The sequence below is a fragment of the Rhineura floridana genome, chromosome 1, assembly GCF_030035675.1.
Source record: "Rhineura floridana isolate rRhiFlo1 chromosome 1, rRhiFlo1.hap2, whole genome shotgun sequence".
Classification (NCBI taxonomy): Eukaryota; Metazoa; Chordata; class Lepidosauria; order Squamata; family Rhineuridae; genus Rhineura; species Rhineura floridana.
Genome location: NC_084480.1, coordinates 283,511,235 through 283,534,427, shown reverse-complemented (window position 1 = coordinate 283,534,427; position 23,193 = coordinate 283,511,235). Strand labels below are relative to the sequence as shown.

Here is a 23,193-nt window from a genome sequence, read left to right as displayed (position 1 = left end):
TGTTGGAGGGATTTGGACCCATTCTTCATGGCAGATTCGCTCTGGGTCGTTCAGGTTGGTTGGATGTGGCTTGTGGACTGCAATTTTCGAAGAGTGCCATAGATTCTCAATGGGATTGAGATCAGGACTTTGACTGGGCCACTGTAGGACACTCACCTTTTTGTTCTTGAGCCACTCCAATGTTGCTTTGGCCTTGTGCTTAGGATCATTGTCCTGCTGAAAAGTGAATTTCCTCCCAAGTTTCAGTTTTTTAGCGGACTGAAGCAGGTTCTCTTAAAGTATTTCCCTGTATTTTGCTCCATCCATTCTTCCTTCAATTTTAACAAGATGCCTAGTCCCTGCTAATGAGAAGCATCCCCACAGCATGATGCTTCTACCACCATATTTCACTGTAGGAATGGTGTGTCTTGCGGCATGGGCAGTGTTAGTTTTGCGCCAAATATGGCGCTTTTGAGTTTTGACCAAAAAGCTCTATGATGGTCTCATCTGACTACAAAAACCTTTTCCTACATCGCAGCTGGGGCACTCTCATGCTTTCTGGCAAACTCCAGACGGTACTTTGTGAGTAACGGCTTCTTTCTTGCCACTCTCCCATACAGGCCAGTGTTATGCAGAGCTCTTGATATGGTTGACTGGTGCACCATTACTCTGCTCCCAGACACTGAACTCTGTAGCTCCTTCAAAGTGATTGTTTGCTTCTCCGTGGCTTCTCTCACAAGTCTCCTCGTTCGAGTGCTGAGTTTTGAGGGACGGCTTTTTCTTGGCAGTGCCTGGGTAGTGTGATGCAGCTTCCACTTCCTGATTATTGATCCAACTGTGCTCACTGGGATATCCAAACACTTGGAGATTAGTTTGTACCCTTTTCCTAATCAATGCATTTGTATTATATTATCTCTCACTTCAGTAGAATGCTCTTTGCTCTTCATTTTCCTTTGGATCCACAGCCTGACCAATGATCCTTCAACAGTGGAGATTTTATCCTGACAGTGTGACAGCAACTTTAATGGTAAGGTACTTGTGTCCTCAAAAGGGCAATTTCTTTCATCTGTGTAAACTGGAAGCTTCGACGGCACGGGTTGAACACTTGCGCAAGCAACGTGTTTCAGTTTTTTATTTTTCTCACAAACATTTCCCAACATAAAACCAATGTCCCCTTACAATAATTGATTTTGAGTTTCAGTGTTTCAAAATAAAATATCATACAGAACAAAATTACAATGTACCATTTGTAATTCAGTAATATGAGAGCATTGGTTAGAGGTCTGATTACTTTTGCAAGGCACTGTATTAGTTTTTGCTCAGCTATATTATGTCATGAATGGGGAAAATAATCCATATTTGTATACAATGGAAAGTTTTCTTAAATGTTTGGACAAGAAAGGAAGTACCAAAACAGTTCTTTGTAAGAAGAGTGAGACTTTTTTTAACCACACACATTAGGAATTTAACATTGATTCCTCACTTGGTTTAAAAGCTAAGGATACTGTCTTTCAGCCATAGGTGTTCACAACCTCTTAAAAGAGAGGTTCCTGTGTGTGGTTCCATGGGAATGAAGGGTTTGCACAAAAGCCAGCACTGGCAGATTTCCTCTCATTTATGTACATATTAGTTAGGGGAAGTTGCTTTTCATTTATTCTTTGTCCTCTAGCAATGCCCATGTGGGGGGAGGATGGGGAGAGTTCCAGTTCTTCCAGCTCTTTACAGGAAGCAGGAGTTGGAGAGCTTCCTTTAGCTGATGTGACAGTCACCTCCCTTGGTTTTCGTTTCATACTCTCCAGTTGTGTCAGAGGTCGGATGTTTGTTGCTTTCTTGCTTCCATCCCTGGAGAGTCGACAGTCTTTCTGGAGGCCCTTCACTAGCTCTAGCAATTCCTGTTTCTCAAGCTGTGCCTGCTCCAGCTCTTGCCAATGCTGCCTTTCTGCGGCCACAAGGGTATGTATGTCAGACATCATCCTGGACATCTGACTCTGAAAAGCAATGAGTTTTTCAAGTGTTGTACTGGTATTGCGCTAACAAGAGTACAAAGAATTCAAGATGTTCACAATTTCTATCTGTTACATTTGTTTCTTCCCACTTCTCCAAAGACCTCTGGGTGGGATATAGAGGGGTCCCCTCCTACATGCTATCCTCACAAAAAAGCTGACAGGATAGGTAAAGTTGTGAAGGGTAGTGACTGTACGATCACCTAATGACCTCCAAGGCAGAGTTGGCTTAGGTTGTCCTTTATCAATGTTCCCCATTCGCTGCTAGACCAGACAAAGCCTCTTTCATATACATCTGCTTATTCAGAATTCCCAGACACATTTTCAATGAGGCTGGTGTTTTGTGGTAAAAAATAGGTGCTGCAAGGATATCTAAATGGTACAGGTGAGCTAGGCCAGCCTAGCTTGGTGCCTGACCACTTTGGCAGGGAAGTCTCACTATTGAAACAAAATGTACACATCTCCATTGAGGAATTATTTTGTACTCTTGCCATTGCCACACAAACCTTACCCTAAATAGCACCCGTTTACTACCTTTTGGACTCTGAAGCTCAATATTTCAATGAGATAGAATATGATGTCATTATCAAGTTTGTAGTTGGTGTCTTTAATTAGTTTTTAAAAAGAGCCAGTTATCCTTGCTCCCAATTTTTGCCACTTCCAATGCACCTAATTCATCTTCACTGGAAAGACAGCAATTATGTGCTTAAAAACCTGTTTATAATTTCCTCCCTTTTGCCGTGTTGACCTGCAAACACGGCCAGTCTGACCACACTGTCTTTCCAGTAGTTGGAGGTTGCCCACAGGCTTCATAAGGCACAAACAAGTTCCATACTGAGCTTATCTAACTGCATCAAGTAACAATTAGCCATTGCATGGAATCTAAATTTGAGGAGAGGGCAGGCATTTTCAGAACCTAAATTTCATGGATCTGCCCCTTCTGGCATCCAGGCTGTTGCAAAACAGATCTGTTTCTGCTCACTTACAAAGGCAAGGGAAAGGGGCTGTGTTATCCTTGTATGTCACAGGCCAGATTCCAGATGCTTCCAAGTATGAAAAATGTAGTACCCAGGGTTCTCAGCAATCCTGGATGCTGCTGCATATTGGCATGTTGAGGTCTACTACAGTTATGGTACCCATCCTGTTATCCCAGTAAGTGTAGGAAAAAAGCTTTTAGTGGTTGGGAAATGTGTGGTATGGAAAGCTCTTTTAGGCCAATTTGGATTTAAAAATCAGTCTTTATTTTGGACATCTAATGGTCATTCTCCAAATAAATCTAATGTTGATGGGACTGGAGGGAATTCACCAGTCACCAATAACAATCTTCCTTGCTTGCCAGAATTGTAGGTAGAATATGTACTGCTGAAGCCATTGGTTCTAAAATAGATGCTATAGGTTAGCCTTCCCCAATCTGATGCTCTCCAGATGAATGTTGGGCTCCAACTCCCATCAGCCCCAGCTAGCTTAGCCAATGATGAGGAATGATGGGAACTATAGTCCTAATTCCTGGAGGGCACAAGATTGTGGAAGGCTGCTATAGGTATTTCAAAATGGATACTAATATTTATTATGCAATATTTTTTGTGGACTGATGTCCATTTCATTAGGAGCTTGATCAATACAGTTATTCCTCTGGAAATTGAAAATGGAGACTTCAGCATGAAATGAAGCAGTCAGGAACACCAATTCATTAATGCCACCATTTTAAGGGAGCAAAATGACCCAGCAGCAAATTAAAATACAATTGGTTACCTTCAGCTCTTCAATCTCATTTTGCAAAAGACTCTCTTTTTGTACCATATGTCTTCTTTGAGAATCTAAGCGAGATTCCATCTCATGTTTTGCCTCTTCCATGCGGTAGATCATCTCTGACCTAAAGAAAAAAAAGTTTTTTTCTTTATTGGTCTAGCAATTCTACCTTCAATTTGAATACACAAAAAACTTAACTTTTCTAGTTAGGTTTTTTGTCAGTACTTCAAATGTTTCTATATTGTGGCAGAACAATGACCAGCTATATAAAACTGCTTTATCGCCTTGTCACAATTCTCCACATTGTACAATCTTTAAGAAGCAGTCTTATTTCCAATATTGGCAGTGTTTAAGTTGCAAAATAGATGTGACTCTTCCCAGAATGAAAAACAAATTATATTCCTTATTTTGCAATTGTTTGTTGGGCTTTTCACATACAACTACATTCCATTTTAAGGAATTTTAAAAGATAAATAATTTGGTGGTAGTTTTGGAGCAGTTCAGCAATTCTTTCCAAGATGAATATATAATGAAAAAATAAACAATAAGGCAATCAGGATCAAAAGACCATGGAAACAACCACAGTACTGGTAACAGAGACCACTGCGTTAGACAATAGGTAATCCAGTAATTTTGTTTTAGTTAGCACTAGAACCCAGGCCTGATTTTATAGTCTCGTGAGTGTCCAACATCTTATTGTGAGGTAGCGAGTATTTGTTTCCCACTGCACTTACCAGGAAAGCGAGTACCGTCTGAGTGACAAGAGGAACTAGAGAAGACAAACCAGCAGAAAAGGGTAGGAAGAATAGCAAGGCTGCAGGAAAGACCACGAAAGAGGGACAAAAATATTTTTAAAGGGAGAGAGCTGTGTATATTCCATGCATTTGCACATACTGTGCAAATAAAATATGACATTTTGGAAATCTGTACTAGTGGGGAGAAAGCTCCACGTATGCATGAAAACATGGCCAATTCCAGAAAAGTGCAGTTTCAGAAATGGGCTAAGGTGCAGGCTGTTAATTCTCCCCTCTGCAATGGCTCCTGCATATTGCCCTTCCTTTATGTTGTTGCTTCAGGGCCATACTGTGTGTGACATTAAAAATGTCACTTGCAGTTGTGTGTGTGATACCCTGGTGCCAATGCCTTGGCACTCTGCACCATTCCAGGAGCCAATTCCCCACCGAGGGCAATTGATCCTGGCAACTATCTCCCCCTGATGGGTGAAGTAATTAACAACACCCTGCAGGATAGGTAGACTGCCACCACCCCTTAACTGGTTAGCCACTCTGAGTCAGGGGAAACCCAGAGCCCAGAACAACCTTGCCAGGGATTCCAAGAGAAAAGAGCCAAACCGGCACTCCTTGCTCTGCAGCCTTAGGCAAATATCCAAAAATACACTGTAGTCTGTGGTCGGTGGCCCAAGGTACCAGATTCAAAGATAACCTTCTCCCAGAATGAACACACACTGGTAAATAGAAGTAGCTTTATTAAAGAAAATACAGGTGCACAGTTAACAGCAGCAAAATGACTCCTTAATATCCACACCCAAAAAGGGCAAGGTAAAATACAGAGAGTTCAGTCACAACAGAAAAACAAGAAAGCTATCTGACCTAATCTGATACTTACACAGCACTCTCCTCAGAGAGAGAAATGGTCAGGATAGTAGGTGGCAAGTAGAACCTCCCAGGCACATCACTAGGCATGATGAACCCAGAGGAACAAAAACTAAAATTCCTTGTCCATACTTATGGCAAAATCCCTAGCAACAGGCCAGAACCAATTATCCAGTCAGGAGCTTCTTCATGAGGTAAGCTCCCATCAATCACTGATCAAATGGCGCGTCCTCCTTGAAGCTTCCCAGACGTTTACGACCTTGATGGAGCCAGGCCTCTACTGATAAGCCGGTGTCAGCTTGGTCCTCCCTGATTATCCTCAGCTGGGAAATAAAACTGCCAACTCATGGCTCTAATGCAGAGGCCAAATGTTAACCAGTTGAGATCCCATGCTACAAAATGAAACCCCACAATTCCTTGCGGCAAAGCCATTTTGAACTCAGGTTTTCTTGACATTGTGGATCTTGTATTGTAAATAGCAGCTGCTAGGCCACCTGATTAGGATCAGGAACACTGGGTACTGGGAAGTTTAATCCTTTCCTCCCACACCAAAGTTTCCACAAAAATCACCACCTACCTACTGGCCCCAGGACAAAGACTTCCATTGGCACCAATGGGAACTTTCCTCCCGGGGCGAACAGTAGCTGAGGGACAGCAAATTTTTTGTTGGGGATGTTTATGGAATGCTTTTTACTATCTTCAGCTGATGGCCCAGCTACGCCCCTATCTGAACAGAGAGAACCTCGCTTCAGTAGTTCATGCCCTGGTAACCTCTAAACTAGATTACTGCAATGCGCTCTACGTGGGACTGCCTTTGAAGACTGTTCAGAAACTGCAGCTCGTACGGAATGCAGCGGCCAGACTCTTAACGGGGACCAGATGGTCCAAACATATCACACCGATTCTGGTCCGCTTGCATTGGCTGCCTATAAGTTTCCGGGCCCGGTTCAAAGTGCTGGTTCTAACCTACAAAGCCTTACACAGCACAGGACCACAATACCTGATGGAACGCCTCCCCCGATATGAACCTACCCGTACACTACGCTCAATATCGAAGACCCTCCTCCGAGTGCCTACTCATAGGGAAGCTCGGAGGGTGGCAACAAGAAAAAGGGCCTTTTCAGTGGTGGCCCCTGACTTATGGAACAATCTCCCTGAGGAGATACGCCTGGCGCCAACACTTTTATCTTTCCAGCGCCAGGTTAAAACTTTCCTCTTCACCCAGGCATTTTAATATGTTTTAGCATGTGTTGGAATTGTTTTATCTCTTAAAAATTTTAAATCTTTTAATGTGTTTTAAATTGTTAATATGTGTTTATTGTATTTTGATGTTGGTCTTGTGCACCGCCCAGAGAGCTTCGGCTATGGGGCGGTATATAAGTTTAATAAATAATAATAATATGGAAGAAAAGGGTTAAATTCCTCTGCCAGCATTCTGTGATCCCGATAAGACCTCTTGGTGGCTGTTTTTTATAGTATTAAAAAATATCATGCAAGTGATGTGTTTTAACATCATGCATAGTTTGCAACCGTAAGCCTTATGAATAAACTGTGGGCTGGTGCATACTGATCAAACACACCTTCCTCCTCCTCCCTATGCTGCACTGACTTAGCATACATGTGGACCAGCATGTGTGGTTTGTTCACTCCAAACAAGTCATGAGTGGTAAGCCAAGTTTTGTTTTTGGCTTATCATTGGTGGTTAGGAGTGAAACCAATCACGTGCAGTGATTCACATGCACACTTAGGCCAGTGCTCTAGTTTGTTTCCTCTTGGTGTGCCACAGGGAGCAGAGGAGCAGCTGCTACTGAACAGTGTGCACCAGCGCATTGTTTATTTGCAGTAAGTGATGGTTTGTTTTATACCTTGACTTGCCATTATGTGTGAACAGGGCCACTAATTACCAATTTCTCATTGCTGATTCTATAAGTCACAGATGACATCTGATCTGATTTTTATTTTCCATCTGTTTTACATAATACCTGCATCCTCTGCTAGCCCAAGGTAAGCAGCTCAATTTAACAGTGCCTGAGAAATACTTTACTCACACGGGCATTTCCCATAAACTTGTACTGGAAAACAAGCATTTAATTTATAGACTAAGGTAAGTTTCAACTTATTAGCATAGCAACCCGTAAGCTTATGTTACACAAAAAAGATGTCAATAAACCTATTACTTCATTCAATTAGGACAAAGCTTTTAGAATACCAATGTAACTGGGGAAAGAGTACAAGGAAGTGGTGGCAACAGCAACTCACCAAGCTACCAAATTGCTTTCATAAGCATTTAGGAAATTGCAGCAGTATTTTGCATGCCAGTTGATTCACAGTTTAGAGAGACAGGCAAAAAGTTGTACTTGCAATAATCAAGAATCGGTTCATGCTTTAGGCTTCAAACCATAAGCAGCCAAGGAACAGGAGAGAACAGATTTACCTGAGCAGTTCTAGTTCCGTTCTGAGCTCCGCCACGCAGTTATGCTGTGCATCATCAGCACTGAGAATGGCATACCCACAACCATTGGGGCACTCACGGCTCCTATACTCGCACACTGCCAAATGGCTGTCTAAGTTATGCTGTACAACCTGATCTGGGCATCCTGGACTATCGAGGAAACACAGTAAGCAATTTTATCTTCAATACCAGAGAGATAATTATTTCATTTTCAACAACAACTTCTTGAAAATGTCAGGTCTTAGTGAGCAAGGGCTCACGATGAACTATAATCTGCTCATAAAAGCAATAGTGTTTCCCAGTGTGGGTAGGTGCAAGGATTCCCAAAGGCAGAGTTGATAATACAGAGAAGAGACCATAGATGTCACTTAATCTATACTTTGCTTCAGCTAATGCTGGCAACTGGTAGAATAGGAACACAACTGCAAAGGAAGGGGTCTTCAGATAGAAAAAGAAACTCAGAACATAAGAAGATACCTGCTGGATCAGGCCAGTGGCCCATCTAGTCCAGAATCCTGTTCACACAGTGGCCAACCACATGCCTATGGGAAGGCTGCAAGCAGGACCTGAGCGCAACAACATGCTCCCCCTCCTGTGGTCTCTTAACAACTGGTATAAGGGCCACTCAACAACAGCCACCAATTCTGGGAATCCCCTTTAGTCTAAAACTAGGATTGAATTCAGGTAAAAATGGAGATCCAACATTACCATTCTTACGAGGTAACTATCTCTGCATTCTACCTACCACTGTTTGAACAGGGAATCCGCCTGTATTCACACTCGCGTTCGTGTCGGTCAATGGATTCCAGTGAACACACCATTTCACAGCCGCGCTCCCTGCAGCGAAGCTGGAGTCTATTAAGATCGTTCTTCATATATCTAGGTACAGAAGTTAATTCTTTTTATTCTTGAATTTCTGCAAAATGGTTTACTTTTGTAGGATATAACATCTTTGTTCCACAAAGGAAGTATTCAGCTCAGAACAACTGAGGCAACAATAGTCAGGAGAATGAAAGCTCACTATTAATACTGTAATGAGCACAGAGCAGATAAATCATACTGTTGCACATTCCCACTTCTCTGAGCAGTAAGAAGTTCCAGGGTCAAAGGCAAAACCTATCAGATAACAAGCTCACAACACCACCATATAGTCACACCTGCCCTGTAGGAACATTTTCTCTTCAGAGGGAAATTGACCAACTCTAGGCTTGTGAGCCATCCTTGTCAATTTCACTTTTTCATTCATTTACAGTATGACATGACGTGTGGGAATAAATGTTGATCTCCATCCCTCACATTACATTTGTAGAGTTGCTCAAACTACTAACATTGGATTAGGCCTCGCAACTGTGGTAAATTGGTCTTCACAAATAATTATGCACCTGTAAAGCGGTTGAAGGGCAGACAGATCAAGTGGTTGGCGATCCTCTGGGCAGTTAGTGTGATGAACAAGCCATCCATGTATACAGGAAGTGCAGAAAGCATGTTCGCAAGGCGCCTGCAGAGGATCTTCCAGCACATCTCGGCAGATACAGCACAACAGTCCTTCATTTACATAACCAACAAAGCGCTCAATATCGTATCCCATTTCCTCAAAGACCTTTAGCCTAATACAGAAATGATATACAGAATTAGTAACAGATTGAGAACTACAGCCACTTCTCTCATTACTTTTGAAAGTCAAGGCAGCACATAATCTCCCCAGTGCTGAAAGATCTGAAAAGATATAATGCAGAGGGATTGAATGGGCTTGTAAGTTTTATGCAGCTCCCAGGTAGCCCAGAGGCTGTTTATGGACAGCAGTCACTAGGGACCTTCAACGTCTGGATGCAATTCTGATTTGCTATCTTTTTTCCAGTGTATGAAGCCATAAAAAGATAAGCACAAAGTTGCACTATTTTGTTAACATTGCATCTCAACCTGTGAAAGTCCCCTTTTTGGGAAAGCCACAGGTGGGTATTAATTTAAAGCTTTTTTGCACTGTGACACATACCCTGAAAAAAAGTGATATGGTCTTATTTTCAGTCTTTTGATTCTTCATACAGAAACTCATTAGAGGTTTAATACTTTTTTCTCCATTAAGCATGTAATGCAGCTAGAGCATCTGATCGAAGAAACTGAGACACCCACTTCTTTCTCACGTGTTATTCTAGAGAGATCCTCTGGTCTAAGCAATATGTGTAATGTGTATGGAATGAATTCTGAGCTTACAAAGTGTATATAAGAAGGTAAAGCATGTACAACTGTTGAACAGAATGTATTCGCTCTGTAACACCAATGGTTAATTTGGGTGTGTGTGTATAGAGGGTTATTTTAAATTTTTGTTGTTATATGCAATGTTCTAATTGTTTTTGCCAGATAATACTAATTGTAATTTTAAAAGCACAAGGTGTTAGAACATATAGTAAGTAAATTCTTACATTTTCATGCTCCCTATAAAGATTTCCAGGTTATAAAAATGGCTTTGCACAAAAGCAGTCTTAATTATTTCACTCTGTTTGCTTTATATGTTCCTGTCTCTGTGAACACAAAGAAATAAGTTTATTTGTTGAGTTGCCCAAGTAATAATGCCTGTGTGCAACCCACTGGCAGTTAGTTAGGCATTTTAAAAAAGCACTACCTTTTACAGGACTACATAAAACAGTAATTCCTAATGCGGAGCACCAAAAAAGATACAATGTAGACAAGGATGTGATTTTTTTAATTATCTGATGACCTAAATCAGTGGAGACCTGATTTGCTTATTTAAAGTACGTATAGACCACACTTTCATGAATAATACAGCAAAGTAGTATACAGCATACAAAATAAGGTCAATAAAAACAGTAATACTGGTGGTAACAAGAAATTTACATTGCAAAGGCCTGTCTGAATAACACAGTTTCAAGGAGATATGTAAAAGATGGTGAATGATTCCTGTTGAACCTCTCCTGGCAGGAAGTTCCACAGGGCAGGGCCTGCCACACTTGGGCCCTAGCAAAGGAGGTCTGAACCTTAGGAGTATGGGGAGCAACAAGAAGTGTCCCATCGGAGGATCTCACTGTTGAAGGTAGAGCGTAAGGAATGAGGTGGCCCTTAAACTACATTGGGCCCAAGTTGTTCAGGGCTTTGTGAATTAGCACAAGAACCTTGAACTTGGTCCAGTAGCAAATTGGCAGCCAATATAAAAGTAGCCCCCACATAAAGCGCATTACAGTAACCAGGTCTTGAGGTTACCAATGCATGGACTAGCATGGTCAGGCTATTGTAGCTGGGAGAAAGTATTCCTAGCCACAGATGGCACTTGGGCCTCTAGTAACAGAGATGGATCAGGGAATACCCTCAGACTTGGACTTGCTCCATTAGAGGGAGTGCAGTCACAGGCAACTGACCTATCTCCTGGACATGGGGTATGTTTATTTGGCTTGCATTTAATAAACAAAATTAAAGGCTGCAATCCTATACTTATTTACCTGAGAGTAAGCCCCATTGAACTCAACAGGATTTACTCCTGAGTAGTCATGTATAAGAGTGCACTGTAAAAAAAATAAGCATGTCACATTAATTTGAAATGCTGTATAGATATCTGAAAAGTTTTCCTAGTATCAAAAAGTAGCTGAACTGAAATATCTGATTAGGAAAACCCTCACAGCATTCACTTAGCATGATTTAAATATTATATTTAAACAAAGCTTTACTTAGATTTTTTTTAAAAAAAATAGAATATTTGTAAATATTTTAAGACATGACAGGAGCAATTCTATGCTCCCACCCTGAGGAGTGATAGGATGCTGTATATCTTCCTCTCCATAGCTGGAAAGAGAAGTCCACAGAGGGAAGCCTTCCCAGTATAGTGGCAGAAGCTTGTGATTTGTCTGGAGTGAGACAAACCACAAGCCTAGGTTCAGATACAACGCTAAACCAAACTATGGCTTAACTCCAGGTAGCCTGGCAACAACGGGATCAGGGTAGTGGTGGAAGAGCATAGTGGCTACAATCTTTGCTCCAGGAACCTGCACATTTGCTCTCTTGTGCTAAGCCATAGTTTGGCTCTGTGTAATGTGTGAACCAGGTCAGTAGCTGCATTTAGGTTTTTTAAAAAATAAACTCTCTACAAAAACATGATAGTTCAGCACTACTAACTTCCAGAAACAATGATTTCAAAATAAATCATTTAGCTCCACCTAAATGACTATGGGATGCTTTAAAAAGAAATGGGGGTGCCACAGCATCTGATTGTCCTGATGCACAACCTATACTCTGGACAAGAGGCTACTGCAAGGACAGAATATGGAGAAACCGATTGGTTCCCCATCAGAAAGGATGTGAGACAGGGGTGTATTTTATCACCCTATTTGTTTAATCTGTACGCAGAACATATACGGAAAGTGGGATTGGACCAAGATGAAGGAGGTGTGAAAATTGGAGGGAGAAATATCAATAATTTAAGATATGCAGATGATTCCATACTCTTAGCAAAAACCAGTAATGATTTGAAACTAATGCTGATGAAAGTTAAAGAGGAAAGCACAAAAGCAGGACTACAGCTGAACGTCAAAAAGACTAAAGTAATGACAAGAGAAGATTTATGTAACTTTAAAGTTGACAATGAGGACATTGAACTTGTCAAGGATTATCAATACCTCGGCACAGTCATTAACCAAAATGGAGACAATAGTCAAGAAAACAGAAGAAGGCTAGGACTGGGGAGGGCAGCTGTGAGAGAACTAGAGAAGGTCCTCAAATGCAATGATGTATCACTGAACACCAAAGTCAGGATAATTCAGACCATGGTATTCCCGATCTCTATGTATGGATGTGAAAGTTGGACAGTGAAAAAAGCAGATAAGAGAAAAATCAACTCTTTTGAAATGTGGTGCTGGAGGAGAACTTTGCGCATACCATGAACTTCAAAAAAGACAAATAATTGGGTGGTAGAACAAATAAAACCAGAACTGTCCCTAGAAGCTAAAATGATGAAACTGAGGTTATCATACTTTGGACACATGAGAAGACATGATTCACTACAAAAGACAATAATGCTGGGAAAAACAGCAGGAAGTAGAAAAACAGGAAGGCCAAACAAGAGATGGATTGATTCCATAAAGGAAGCCACAAACCTGAACTTACAAGATCTGAACAGGGTGGTTCATGACAGATGCTCTTGGAGGTCACTGATTCATAGGGTCGCCATAAGTCGTAATCGACTTGAAGGCACATAACAACAACAACAACAACATGACAGGAGTCAGTAGATGTAAAGAAAAATATTGTACATCATCCAGCATTTCAATTTCTTATTTTCAGCCACTGCATTTTATTATTTTTAAAATGAATCAAAAACCTCACCCTTCTCTCTAGTTATTTGAAAAAGGGTGTAACAATGAATCCCTGTTCAAAACAGCATTACTGATTCCTTGCTAATGGCAATAATTTACTTTTCTGTATGATACTGACAATCAGCATGCTAATGAAAAATGAGGAATAATTTTCTTTAAAAAGAAAAAGGAAAGAACAAAACCACCCCACCCCCAATTATATGGCAATGGTATGCTTTGATACAAACCCAATTATGTAGCATTCCCCTCCAAAAGAAAAATATTGACTCCAAGCTGATAGACTGAGGAGTCCTACTTCATAGGCTCAATAGAAATAGAAGCATGTTGCAAAGTACAGGCTCGAGCTGCTAGAATATACATTTTCTTAATTGCAACACCAAAAATTCTCACCATAGGATATAAATGAAATCAGCAGAAGTGAAGCAATCTAATTTTATAACTGAGGACAGATCAGTACATTTCTCCCTTCATATTTGCCTGGCTAGGTGGAATAATAGCAAAATTAGGAACTTTCCACCCAAACACCACCATTGGTTTTAATCCTGTTCTGTCCCTACATCCAGCTGTGAACATTCTAGTCACCTACAGCAAAGTGTTTCCATTAGCCAAACCTGGAGAGGGAACAGGTTGATCTGCTGATCAGTTGTGAAATTTCTTGGAAGCTGATTTTTTAAAAAAATGCACACATGCTGATCCGACCAGGTTTTACAGTAAAAAGGGGTGGGGTTTGACTAGCGCAGTGTGCCCGTTTTCAGAAGAGAGTGGTTGAGATGCACTGGAACTGGAAGAACAGTGAGTGTGTTTCTACTCCCAGTAATTAATGCCTTTAACAAAAGGATGTCAGCTGGAAACTTGCAGGAAAGCTTAATAAAATAAATCAATACTGTGCACATTTGTGTAGTTGTCTTTTTCCTAATGGCCCTTTGAAAACGAAGAGCATATTTTTCATACCTACAGTGCTGAGCTAGCTGACAATTCTTTCTTCGAGCTATGAAAACTTGCAAATATTTTGGAATATGACCTTTATCAATCCAGAGCAACTGCCCAAATACTTGCTGCTTTCTACTCAATCAATCAGTGCCTGGATGGGAGACCGTCTGGGAACCATATGTAAGCAGCCTTGGGTTTCTATCATGAAAGAAAGGTGGGGCATAAATGTAATAAATAAATAATAAATAAATAAATGGTGACTGTGCCTAGGTGAGTAGGTGCTAAATGATCCTCTGTATGAGGGGTGCCACTTTGTAGCCTAGAAGATTATGTGCACCACCCTGCAACCTATGGTGTTTATGGGGCAAATGAGCAGGACAGCAGGGATTTATTTCATAAACAAGGTCCATATTGATTTTTTATTTTAATTATCAAATATAGGTTCCAGGCACCCATAAATACATACCGTAGCCTCTTATTATACTGTAATATAAATGGAACGTAGCTTTCTTTTTCAGGGCAGACATGACGGAACATTATGCAACTTACTTTTTGCATACTTGCAGACATCCTTTGCTGCCTCCATACATTTTGAAACAAAAAGGCAAAAATGACTGAAGTTTGTCCAGAGACATAATTCTGGACAAACTCTGCTCATACTGGAAATGATCCAGTCATGTGAAACATTCATTTGTTTCAGTAGCTTGGATTTAAGCACATGCTTAACTTTTCCACTAAAAGTAACAAGCTAAAGTGTTCAGTTTTGGATGGATTGTGTCCACTGATTTGTTTTTACTTACTATGGATGGAATAAATGCTCTGTGAGCTCCATATAATGGTGGAGAGGTGACTACTGGACTCTGTTGGGCCCCTTGGGGGTTGCATCACTAGCCTCTTTTTACTAGACACAAATTCTGGGTATACATAGAGAGAAATTTTTAAAACATTAGGGCCAAAACACAAGAGATAGAGCTTGTGATATTTCTATGCAAATTTCAGTCCACATTTCCCTCCTCCCATACCTATAATCTGCCAGCTCAGTGGCTAGGAGTGCATTTTACCAGCTTCGGCTGGTGAGACAGCTGTGGCCATTTCTGGACTGGGATAGCCTGACCACTCTTGTCCACGCACTGGTAACCTCCAGGCTGGATTACTGTAATGCACTCTATGTGGGGCTGCCCTTGAGGTTGGTCTGGAAGCTGCAGCTAGTGCAAAATGCAGCAGCGAGACTGCTCACTGGGGCAGCATATTGCCAACATGTCACCCTGCTGCTGAAAGAATTGCACTGGCTGCCCATTTGTTACCGGGCGAAGTTCAAGGTTCTAGTTTTGGTGTACAAAGCCCTATACAGCTCAGGACCAGGATACCTGAAAGACCGTCTTACCCTTTATATACCCAGTCGATCACTGCGCCCTGCAGGTGAGGGCCTCCTGTAGATACCATCTTATCAGAAGGTTCATTCTGCACAATATAGGAAACAGACCTTTAGTGTGGCAGCACCTACCCTGTGGAATTCCCTATGAATATTAGGCAGGTGCCATCTCTATCTTTTCAGCGCCTTTTGAAGACTTTCCTCTTTCAACAAGACTTTTAGGTTGAGACCTATCTCCATCTGCGTCTGTGTTAGAATTGCTTAATATGTTTTTAAATAATGTTTTTAACCCTTTTAAAAAGTTTTTTTTTTTTAAAATGTTTTTAACACTGTTTTGTTTTAATGTATTTTAAGATCTGTTTTTATGATGTTTTAAAGTGTTTTTAGCGCTTTGTTTGCCACCCTGGGCTCCTGCTGGGAAGAAGGGTGGGATACAAATTAAATAATAAATAAATAAATAAATAGCTTCTTGTAGTACCTTATGTAGTACCTTAGACTCTTAGAGACTAACAGATCAATTGGAGCAAACACTTTTGTAGACTAGATTCCACTTTAACAGCTGCACAAAGTATTTGTATACATGGCATAGAGCCAAAAATACATGGGTATATAGAGGAGGAAGGCAGTTATTAACAGTGGGACTAAATGGCTAGGAAATGCAAAAAGCACAATCTGCAACAATAAGCTCAGTGACCATTTAGAGCAGATGTGGGGATTTGTGGCCCCCCTGATGTTGTTGGGACTCCTACACCCAACAGCTCCATTCAGCATGGCCAATCGTCAGGGGTGATGCGAGTTGTAGTTCAACAACTGGAGAGCCATGAGTTCTTTGCCTCTGATGTAAGACCTCATGCTATAATAAATGTCAGCTTTACATCAAAAGCAGACAGCTTAAGTTCGTTCATTTTTGAGTAGCTTAGTTGACTACAACCCCATGAGTTTGACAAAGTTGGGTGCTGTTCATGAAAGTTTATACCACAATTTGTTAGCCTTTAAGATGCCACAGGACCCTTTTTTGAAAATAAAAACCAGCTACTCCTAAATGCGCATCTTTGAAAATGAGTTTTAACTTTTTTTTTTGCTACTTAAAAAAGCATAGTCAACAAAACTATTAGCAAAAGAACAAGAAGAGACATCTGTCGCATATACTCCCGTTCTTAAACTGCCAGCCTTCCCACCCAACCACTCCAATGCAAGAGTTAGGAGGGGCAGGTACAAAAGACGACAGAGCTCCTAGACCAGCCTTTCCCAACCAGTGTGCCTCCAGATGTTGTTGGACCACAACTCCCATTTTTCCTGACCATTCGCTATGCTGGCTGAGGCTGATGGGAGTTGTGGTCCAACAACATCTGGAGGCACACTGGTTGGGAAAGGCTGTCCTAGGCCTTTAACAAGCGTACAGAGGGAATTTCAGCAGGCGCAGCTTGCAGTCCCCTCTTCTGTACCACCATAAAAAGTGCAGGAAGCCTGTCCTCTTCCACACCTTGCCGCCTTAGCAAGCACCTCTGCTCCTCCAAGTCAAAACCCAGAAGCTACTCTTCGCCTCACCCCCGTCCTTAAAGAGCGCTTCCGCTACAGCAGTCAGTCCAGCCAGCCACCGCTGAGTGACTGCATATTCCCTCATCCCACAGTCAGAAAAAGGAGCTGGCTGCCTAGCTGGCTCCGCCTACTTCTATGCACGCGGCCGCTCAGTTGGCCATTTTCTCTGGTGTAGACTTAGAACAGGTTTACCTACACAGGCTGTTCAACATTCCGGGTTCTTCATGATGCTTTTTTTTAAAAAATGGACTGGCGATAATGTACAGCTATCCATAAAAACAATGGAGATATCCAGAACGTTTGTGACTGGGCAGCAGTGTGTCGTTCTCCTCACATCCCAATGCAAAATAAAGCAGCCCCTGTTTCTTTAAATATAATAATAGCACCTTTCCCCCGCAAGAAATAAGATCTGTCTTTGATTTTTCACTTGATCTGTCTGCCCGCAAGTCAATGGAGCACAAAGCTTCAGAGTGCAACTTGGGCCGGGGGTGGCGGAGGACGTTTATTGTCTGAGGCAGGAATTTCGGTATAATGAACTTTGCTACAGCACAGCCTTTCCCAAACAGGTGCCCTCCAGTTGTTTTGGACTACAATACCCATCAGCCCCAAGCTGCGCTCTTCTAGTCTAAGGCAGGGATGGGTAACCTGAGATCCTCCAGATGTTAAGTACACAGGAAACTTGCTTTATACGCAGTCAGACCCGACCCTGAGTCCAGCTTGCTCAGTACTGTCTACTACATTGCAGCTCTCCAGGGAGCCACCTGGAGGAGCAAGGGATTGAACCTGGAACCTTCTGCGTGCCAAGCAGATGCTCTGCCAATGAGCTAGGGCCCTACCTCAGATAGCAAGCTGGCTGTCATATACTGGGCCAGACCATTGCTCCATCTTGCTCAGTATTGTCTATAATGACTTGGCAGCCGCTATCCAGGATTTCAGATAGGCAGCCTCTTCCAGCCCAACCTGGAGATGCTGGGGATGGAACCTGGGACCTTCTGTATGCAAGACAGGTGCTCTATAGTGGTAACGAGAGAGGAAGTTCTAAGCTTAATGGACAATATAAAAACTGACAAATCACCGGGCCCGGATGGCATCCACCCGAGAGTTCTCAAAGAACTCAAAGGTGAAATTGCTGATCTGCTAACTAAAATATGTAACTTGTCCCTCGGGTCCTCCTCCGTGCCTGAGGACTGGAAAGTGGCAAATGTAACGCCAATCTTCAAAAAGGGATCCAGAGGGGATCCCGGAAATTACAGGCCAGTTAGCTTAACTTCTGTCCCTGGAAAACTGGTAGAAAGTATTATTAAAGCTAGATTAACTAAGCACATAGAAGAACAAGCCTTGCTGAAGCAGAGCCAGCATGGCTTCTGCAAGGGAAAGTCCTGTCTCAGTAACCTATTAGAATTCTTTGAGAGTGTCAACAAGCATATAGATAGAGGTGATCCAGTGGACATAGTGTACTTAGACTTTCAAAAAGCGTTTGACAAGGTACCTCACCAAAGGCTTCTGAGGAAGCTTAGCAGTCATGGAATAAGAGGAGAGGTCCTCTTGTGGATAAGGAATTGGTTAAGAAGCAGAAAGCAGAGAGTAGGAATAAACGGACAGTTCTCCCAATGGAGGGCTGTAGAAAGTGGAGTCCCTCAAGGATCGGTATTGGGACCTGTACTTTTCAACTTGTTCATTAATGACCTAGAATTAGGAGTGAGCAGTGAAGTGGCCAAGTTTGCTGACGACACTAAATTGTTCAGGGTTGTTAAAACAAAAAGGGATTGCGAAGAGCTCCAAAAAGACCTCTCCAAACTGAGTGAATGGGCGGAAAAATGGCAAATGCAATTCAATATAAACAAGTGTAAAATTATGCATATTGGAGCAAAAAATCTGAATTTCACATATACGCTCATGGGGTCTGAACTGGCGGTGACCGACCAGGAGAGAGACCTCGGGGTTGTAGTGGACAGCACGATGAAAATGTCGACCCAGTGTGCGGCAGCTGTGAAAAAGGCAAATTCCATGCTAGCAATAATTAGGAAAGGTATTGAAAATAAAACAGCCGATATCATAATGCCATTGTATAAATCTATGGTGCGGCCGCATTTGGAATACTGTGTACAGTTCTGGTCGCCTCATCTCAAAAAGGATATTCTAGAGTTGGAAAAGGTTCAGAAGAGGGCAACCAGAATGATCAAGGGGATGGAGCGACTCCCTTACGAGGAAAGGTTGCAGTATTTGGGGCTTTTTAGTTTAGAGAAAAAGCGGGTCAGAGGAGACATGATAGAAGTGTATAAAATTATGCATGGCATTGAGAAAGTGGATAGAGAAAAGTTCTTCTCCCTCTCTCATAATACTAGAACTCGTGGACATTCAAAGAAGCTGAATGTTGGAAGATTCAGGACAGACAAAAGGAAGTACTTCTTTACACAGCGCATAGTTAAACTATGGAATTTGCTCCCACAAGACGCAGTAATGGCCACCAGCTTGGATGGCTTTAAAAGAAGATTAGACAAATTCATGGAGGACAGGGCTATCAATGGCTACTAGCCATGATGGCTGTGCTCTGCCACCCTAGTCAGAGGCAGCATGCTTCTGAAAACCAGTTGCCGGAAGCCTCAGGAGGGGAGTGTGTTCTTGCACTCGGGTCCTGCTTGCGGGCTTCCCCCAGGCACCTGGTTGGCCACTGTGAGAACAGGATGCTGGACTAGATGGGCCACTGGCCTGATCCAGCAGGCTCTTCTTACGTTCTTATCCCCAACGATTGGCCATACTGGCTGGGCTGATGGGAGCAGCAGTGCAAAAATATCTGGACAGCCACAGATCCCCCAGTTTTGGTCTAAGGGTGTGTTTTTTTTTTTTTTGCAGGGTGGAAGCATTACCTGTAAATCCAATCCAAACCAAGGCTCAGCTTCACCTTTAACCTGCAATATTAAAAGTGGGGTCCACTGCAGGGTCGGCCTAAGACACTCTTCCCAAGCACCTCCCACCCTCTAAACACACTTGTAATATGAACATAAGGGATTGTCGGCGCTGGAATTTGCGAGACAATTGAAAATATTAGCAAAATAAAAACCTGACCCTTTAATGTTTTTTGCTACTACCTTTTGTTTTGGGCGGACTCGTTGTTGCCCAATCTTAGCTATGCTAACAGTTTAGATCTCGCCATTGTTTTCTATGGGCAGTTCTCAAGTTTATGCCTTGTAGAAAGAGAAAAAAGAGAAGTCTAAAGTTCCTTATTTGTGTTAGGATGAGTTCTCTCATTTTTTTATCTCTACGATTCGCAGGCACTTATCAGCCCGATTCCTTGGCCTCACGAATTGGTTAACCCTCTCTTCCGCTTGGTTTCTAAGCAGCGCTCTCACTTCTACGAAATCAGACGTTGGAAAAGGGAGGAAGATATTTTGCGACAATATGCTTGACGGTTCTGAGTCGTAAAGTGTAGGGTACCAGGCAATCGGCCGTGTCGAACGAGGCAAAATCACTCGCAGGGCATGCGCAGTAGAGGTTTCCTTCGAATTGCTTGCAGTCCTGCGTTAGAGTGCTGATGGGGAGGCAAACGCCGCGTATAGAATGTTGGGCATGCGCCGTAGGGCGAGTGGAGACCGCAGGAGGGCGTAAAAAGTTATGAGTGGGCTTTAGCGGCCAGGTGCGCATGCGCCGTTTAGCGGGTGATTGGATGAAGGAGAGGTAGTTCCTGTCTGGCGGGACGGTTAAAAATTTCATTGTAAGTGCTGTGTCGCGTTAAGATTGAGAAGGGACAGGAGCAAAAGAGGCAAGGCGTTCTTGCCCCTGAGGCTTAAGTTATGAGGAATTCTATAGTTAGGCTAGCTATATTTGCCTTAGAGTGCGTCCGTTTTTCAAATACTGTATGCATTTCCACAACGACGTTTGAAAGGGGAGTTAAAAGACATTTGGTCTATCCATCGGTTTTAACAAGTTCACCCGCCCCCCAGTGGAAACAGATGTGCTGCTCATGCTGAGAAATACTTTATTACAGGACCTTAAAAATGTATTTTGCTTTTGCATTCTCAGTGGCGGCCCCCACTCTCTGGAACTCCCTCCCGTATGATCTTCGGCATGCCCCTTCCCTGAATGTATTCCGCCAGGCCTTGAAGACCTGGCTTTTCAGACAGGCCTTTGGGACTTCCGGGGAGGGTTAATATCTATGACAAATTGCCTATTACTCTGAACTATCATTGTTTATAGTTTTATAGTTTTATTGTTGTATTGTATTATTATGATGTATTTTATTGTAACAGAGATGTACGTCGCCTAGAGTGGCCATTGGCCAGATAGGCGACACGTAAATTAAGTTATTATTATTATTAATTATTATTATTATTATTATTATTATTATAAAATTGATAAATACAGCCAGCCGGTACTAATGGCTAGTAGAGCTTGAGAAAATAAATGGAGGTGTTATAGTTTAGCAAGCACTGCAACAGCATCAGTGTTGGTGTTTGCCTTAGTTCAGAGGGGAGATGATTCCACAGAGAGGGCACCACAACTGAAAAGTTGCCATGCAATGAATCTCTAGGTTGTGGCACAGGCAGGCAGGCCTTATCCAATTATCTGAATGACTGGACTGATCATTAATTCAGAAGAAGGTGCTCCTTTGGATAGCCTGATTGTTTAGGTGGCTTTGTAAGACAGAACAAAAACCTTTAAACTTAAATTATATATACCTACGTGGGGAGGAGAGCCTGGTTGGGAGTCCAGAGTCTGTGAGTTCAAATCCCCGCTTGTGTCTCCTGGGTATCAAGGGTCAGCTAAAGATCACCCCCACACCCCCTTGAGTGGCTCAAGGGTTACATGCCCTGCCACCTGTGCAGCTGTGGGCAAACTGCATAGTCCCAAGGAGCCCAGTTGCCCCCCAGCTGGCAGTTGCGGACAAGGAAGGGGCTGGCTTGTGCAGCTGTGGCAAGCTGAGCAGGCCCTAGCCAGCTGGGGAGGACTAGCCTCAGAGGGAGGCAACGGTAAACCACCTCTGAATACCGCTTACCATGAAATCCCTATTCATAGGGCTGCCATAAGTCGGGATTGACTTGAAGGCAGTCCATTTCCATTTGAGAACATAAACAGTCTTCACCTAGAAGGTCTTTACCTGGCACCAAAAATGTAGCCACCCGGCAAGCCTCTTTCAAAGTTCCAAAGGAAACTGAGAAAGCTCCAGTCACAGTTGTTGCTGTCTACCGACCTGCCTAATATCACAGGTGAACCTGGTGGAGGAATAAAAGGAATCATACTACCTGTTTCCTCAGATATTTTCTCAGAGGTCTGAGGTGTGGTGTAACTACATGGAGGATGTATTGTGGGATGTACCAAAGAATTTCTGCCTATAGGGTTGACTTCTGCTACAGACTTCTTTGTTTCTGTTTTTCACACCAGCAGAACTGAACATGAGACGATCAGCAGCTCCTAGTCAACTGATTGGAAATTCAGCCAAAAAGCCAAGATTTATACCTCCAGAAAAGACTCATACACTATCTCTGAAAGAAGTATCTGAACGCTTGTATCCAGAAATTAAAATAACTGAGGTAATATTCAAAGGGGAGAACAAAACAAGTGTAACATTATTATTAAATAACAATTGTGCTTGAAGAAGTAATGCCAGGTATAACACTGAGTTGTTATATCTGTTTTTGAGCTGGACCATAGCAGAGGGTTACAGGATCAAATGCTCTACACACAAAAGTTCTTTCTGGATAGAAAACAATATATCAAGGAGCGCAGAGTGCTTGGGCCACTTTCACCCTGATATTAAACTTCCTGTGTGCAGCAATTTTTTGTTGGAGGAGCATTCATTCATGCATGCTGTCACCTGCAGCCTGAAGCTGTCCAGCCCAGACACGTTTACCTGCCATTTTGCATTTTGCTCTGTCCATAAGTAGAACAGTCCCGAAAGCAAAACTAGACAAATGTTGTGAAAACTGACTCCACAACTGAACAGAGGATTTGTCAGTAACATCATTGGAAACTGGTTCACACAATGGCAGCACTGGCATGTCACAGGTTAATAGTTTTCTGTGAACATGCAGAAGGTTCCCACTTCATTCTTCCCATCCAAAACCATGATCACAGGCTTAATGTTACGTCTGAACTAGGGATTATGATTTGTTTAACTTGGAACAAACTACTCTGTGAAGTCAAAGATTCTGCTTGGTTCACCAGTTGTGGTTTGTGTGGAGCAAAATCAACCATGATCTCCTGTTATGCTATATTGTTAAGCCAGGGACCATGGTTTGTT

At 42.3% G+C, this 23,193-nt stretch overlaps 2 protein-coding genes across 4 annotated transcripts in view; one reads left to right on the top strand and one right to left on the bottom strand.

Moving 5' to 3' along the window:
• Positions 1-1,514: 1,514 nt before the first annotated feature.
• Positions 1,515-20,520, bottom strand: LOC133377470 (RING finger protein 151-like). The gene is made up of 6 exons (XM_061611630.1): positions 20,045-20,520; positions 9,179-9,403; positions 8,542-8,675; positions 7,779-7,941; positions 3,735-3,855; positions 1,515-1,967 (listed from the first exon to the last, which is right to left on the bottom strand). The coding sequence occupies exons 2-6, from the start codon at positions 9,382-9,384 to the stop codon at positions 1,515-1,517; spliced, it is 1,077 nt and encodes a 358-aa protein (XP_061467614.1). The 5' UTR covers positions 9,385-9,403; positions 20,045-20,520.
• RAD54B (RAD54 homolog B) overlaps positions 20,354-23,193 on the top strand; it is a 51,339-nt gene continuing 48,499 nt past the window's right edge. The window contains exons 1-2 of one of the 3 annotated variants that reach the window (XM_061603114.1): positions 20,354-20,667; positions 22,335-22,483. In XM_061603114.1, the coding sequence (XP_061459098.1) occupies positions 22,346-22,483 (138 nt within the window). In that variant the 5' untranslated portion in view covers positions 20,354-20,667; positions 22,335-22,345. Of the gene's footprint in view, positions 20,716-22,334; positions 22,484-23,193 lie in introns of all 3 variants that reach the window. The other 2 variants (XM_061603105.1, XM_061603123.1) reach the window with 2 other exon arrangements.

Coding starts and splice junctions, on each gene's coding strand:
- LOC133377470 (XM_061611630.1), bottom strand. CDS start 9,384: ATGGGATACGATATTGAGCGCTTTGTTGGTTATGTAAATGAAGGACTG. Junction 7,942..8,541: donor GATTCCCTGTTCAAACAGTG/GTAGGTAGAATG, acceptor TCGATAGTCCAG/GATGCCCAGATCAGGTTGTA. Junction 3,856..7,778: donor ACGGAACTAGAACTGCTCAG/GTAAATCTGTTC, acceptor TTTTTTCTTTAG/GTCAGAGATGATCTACCGCA.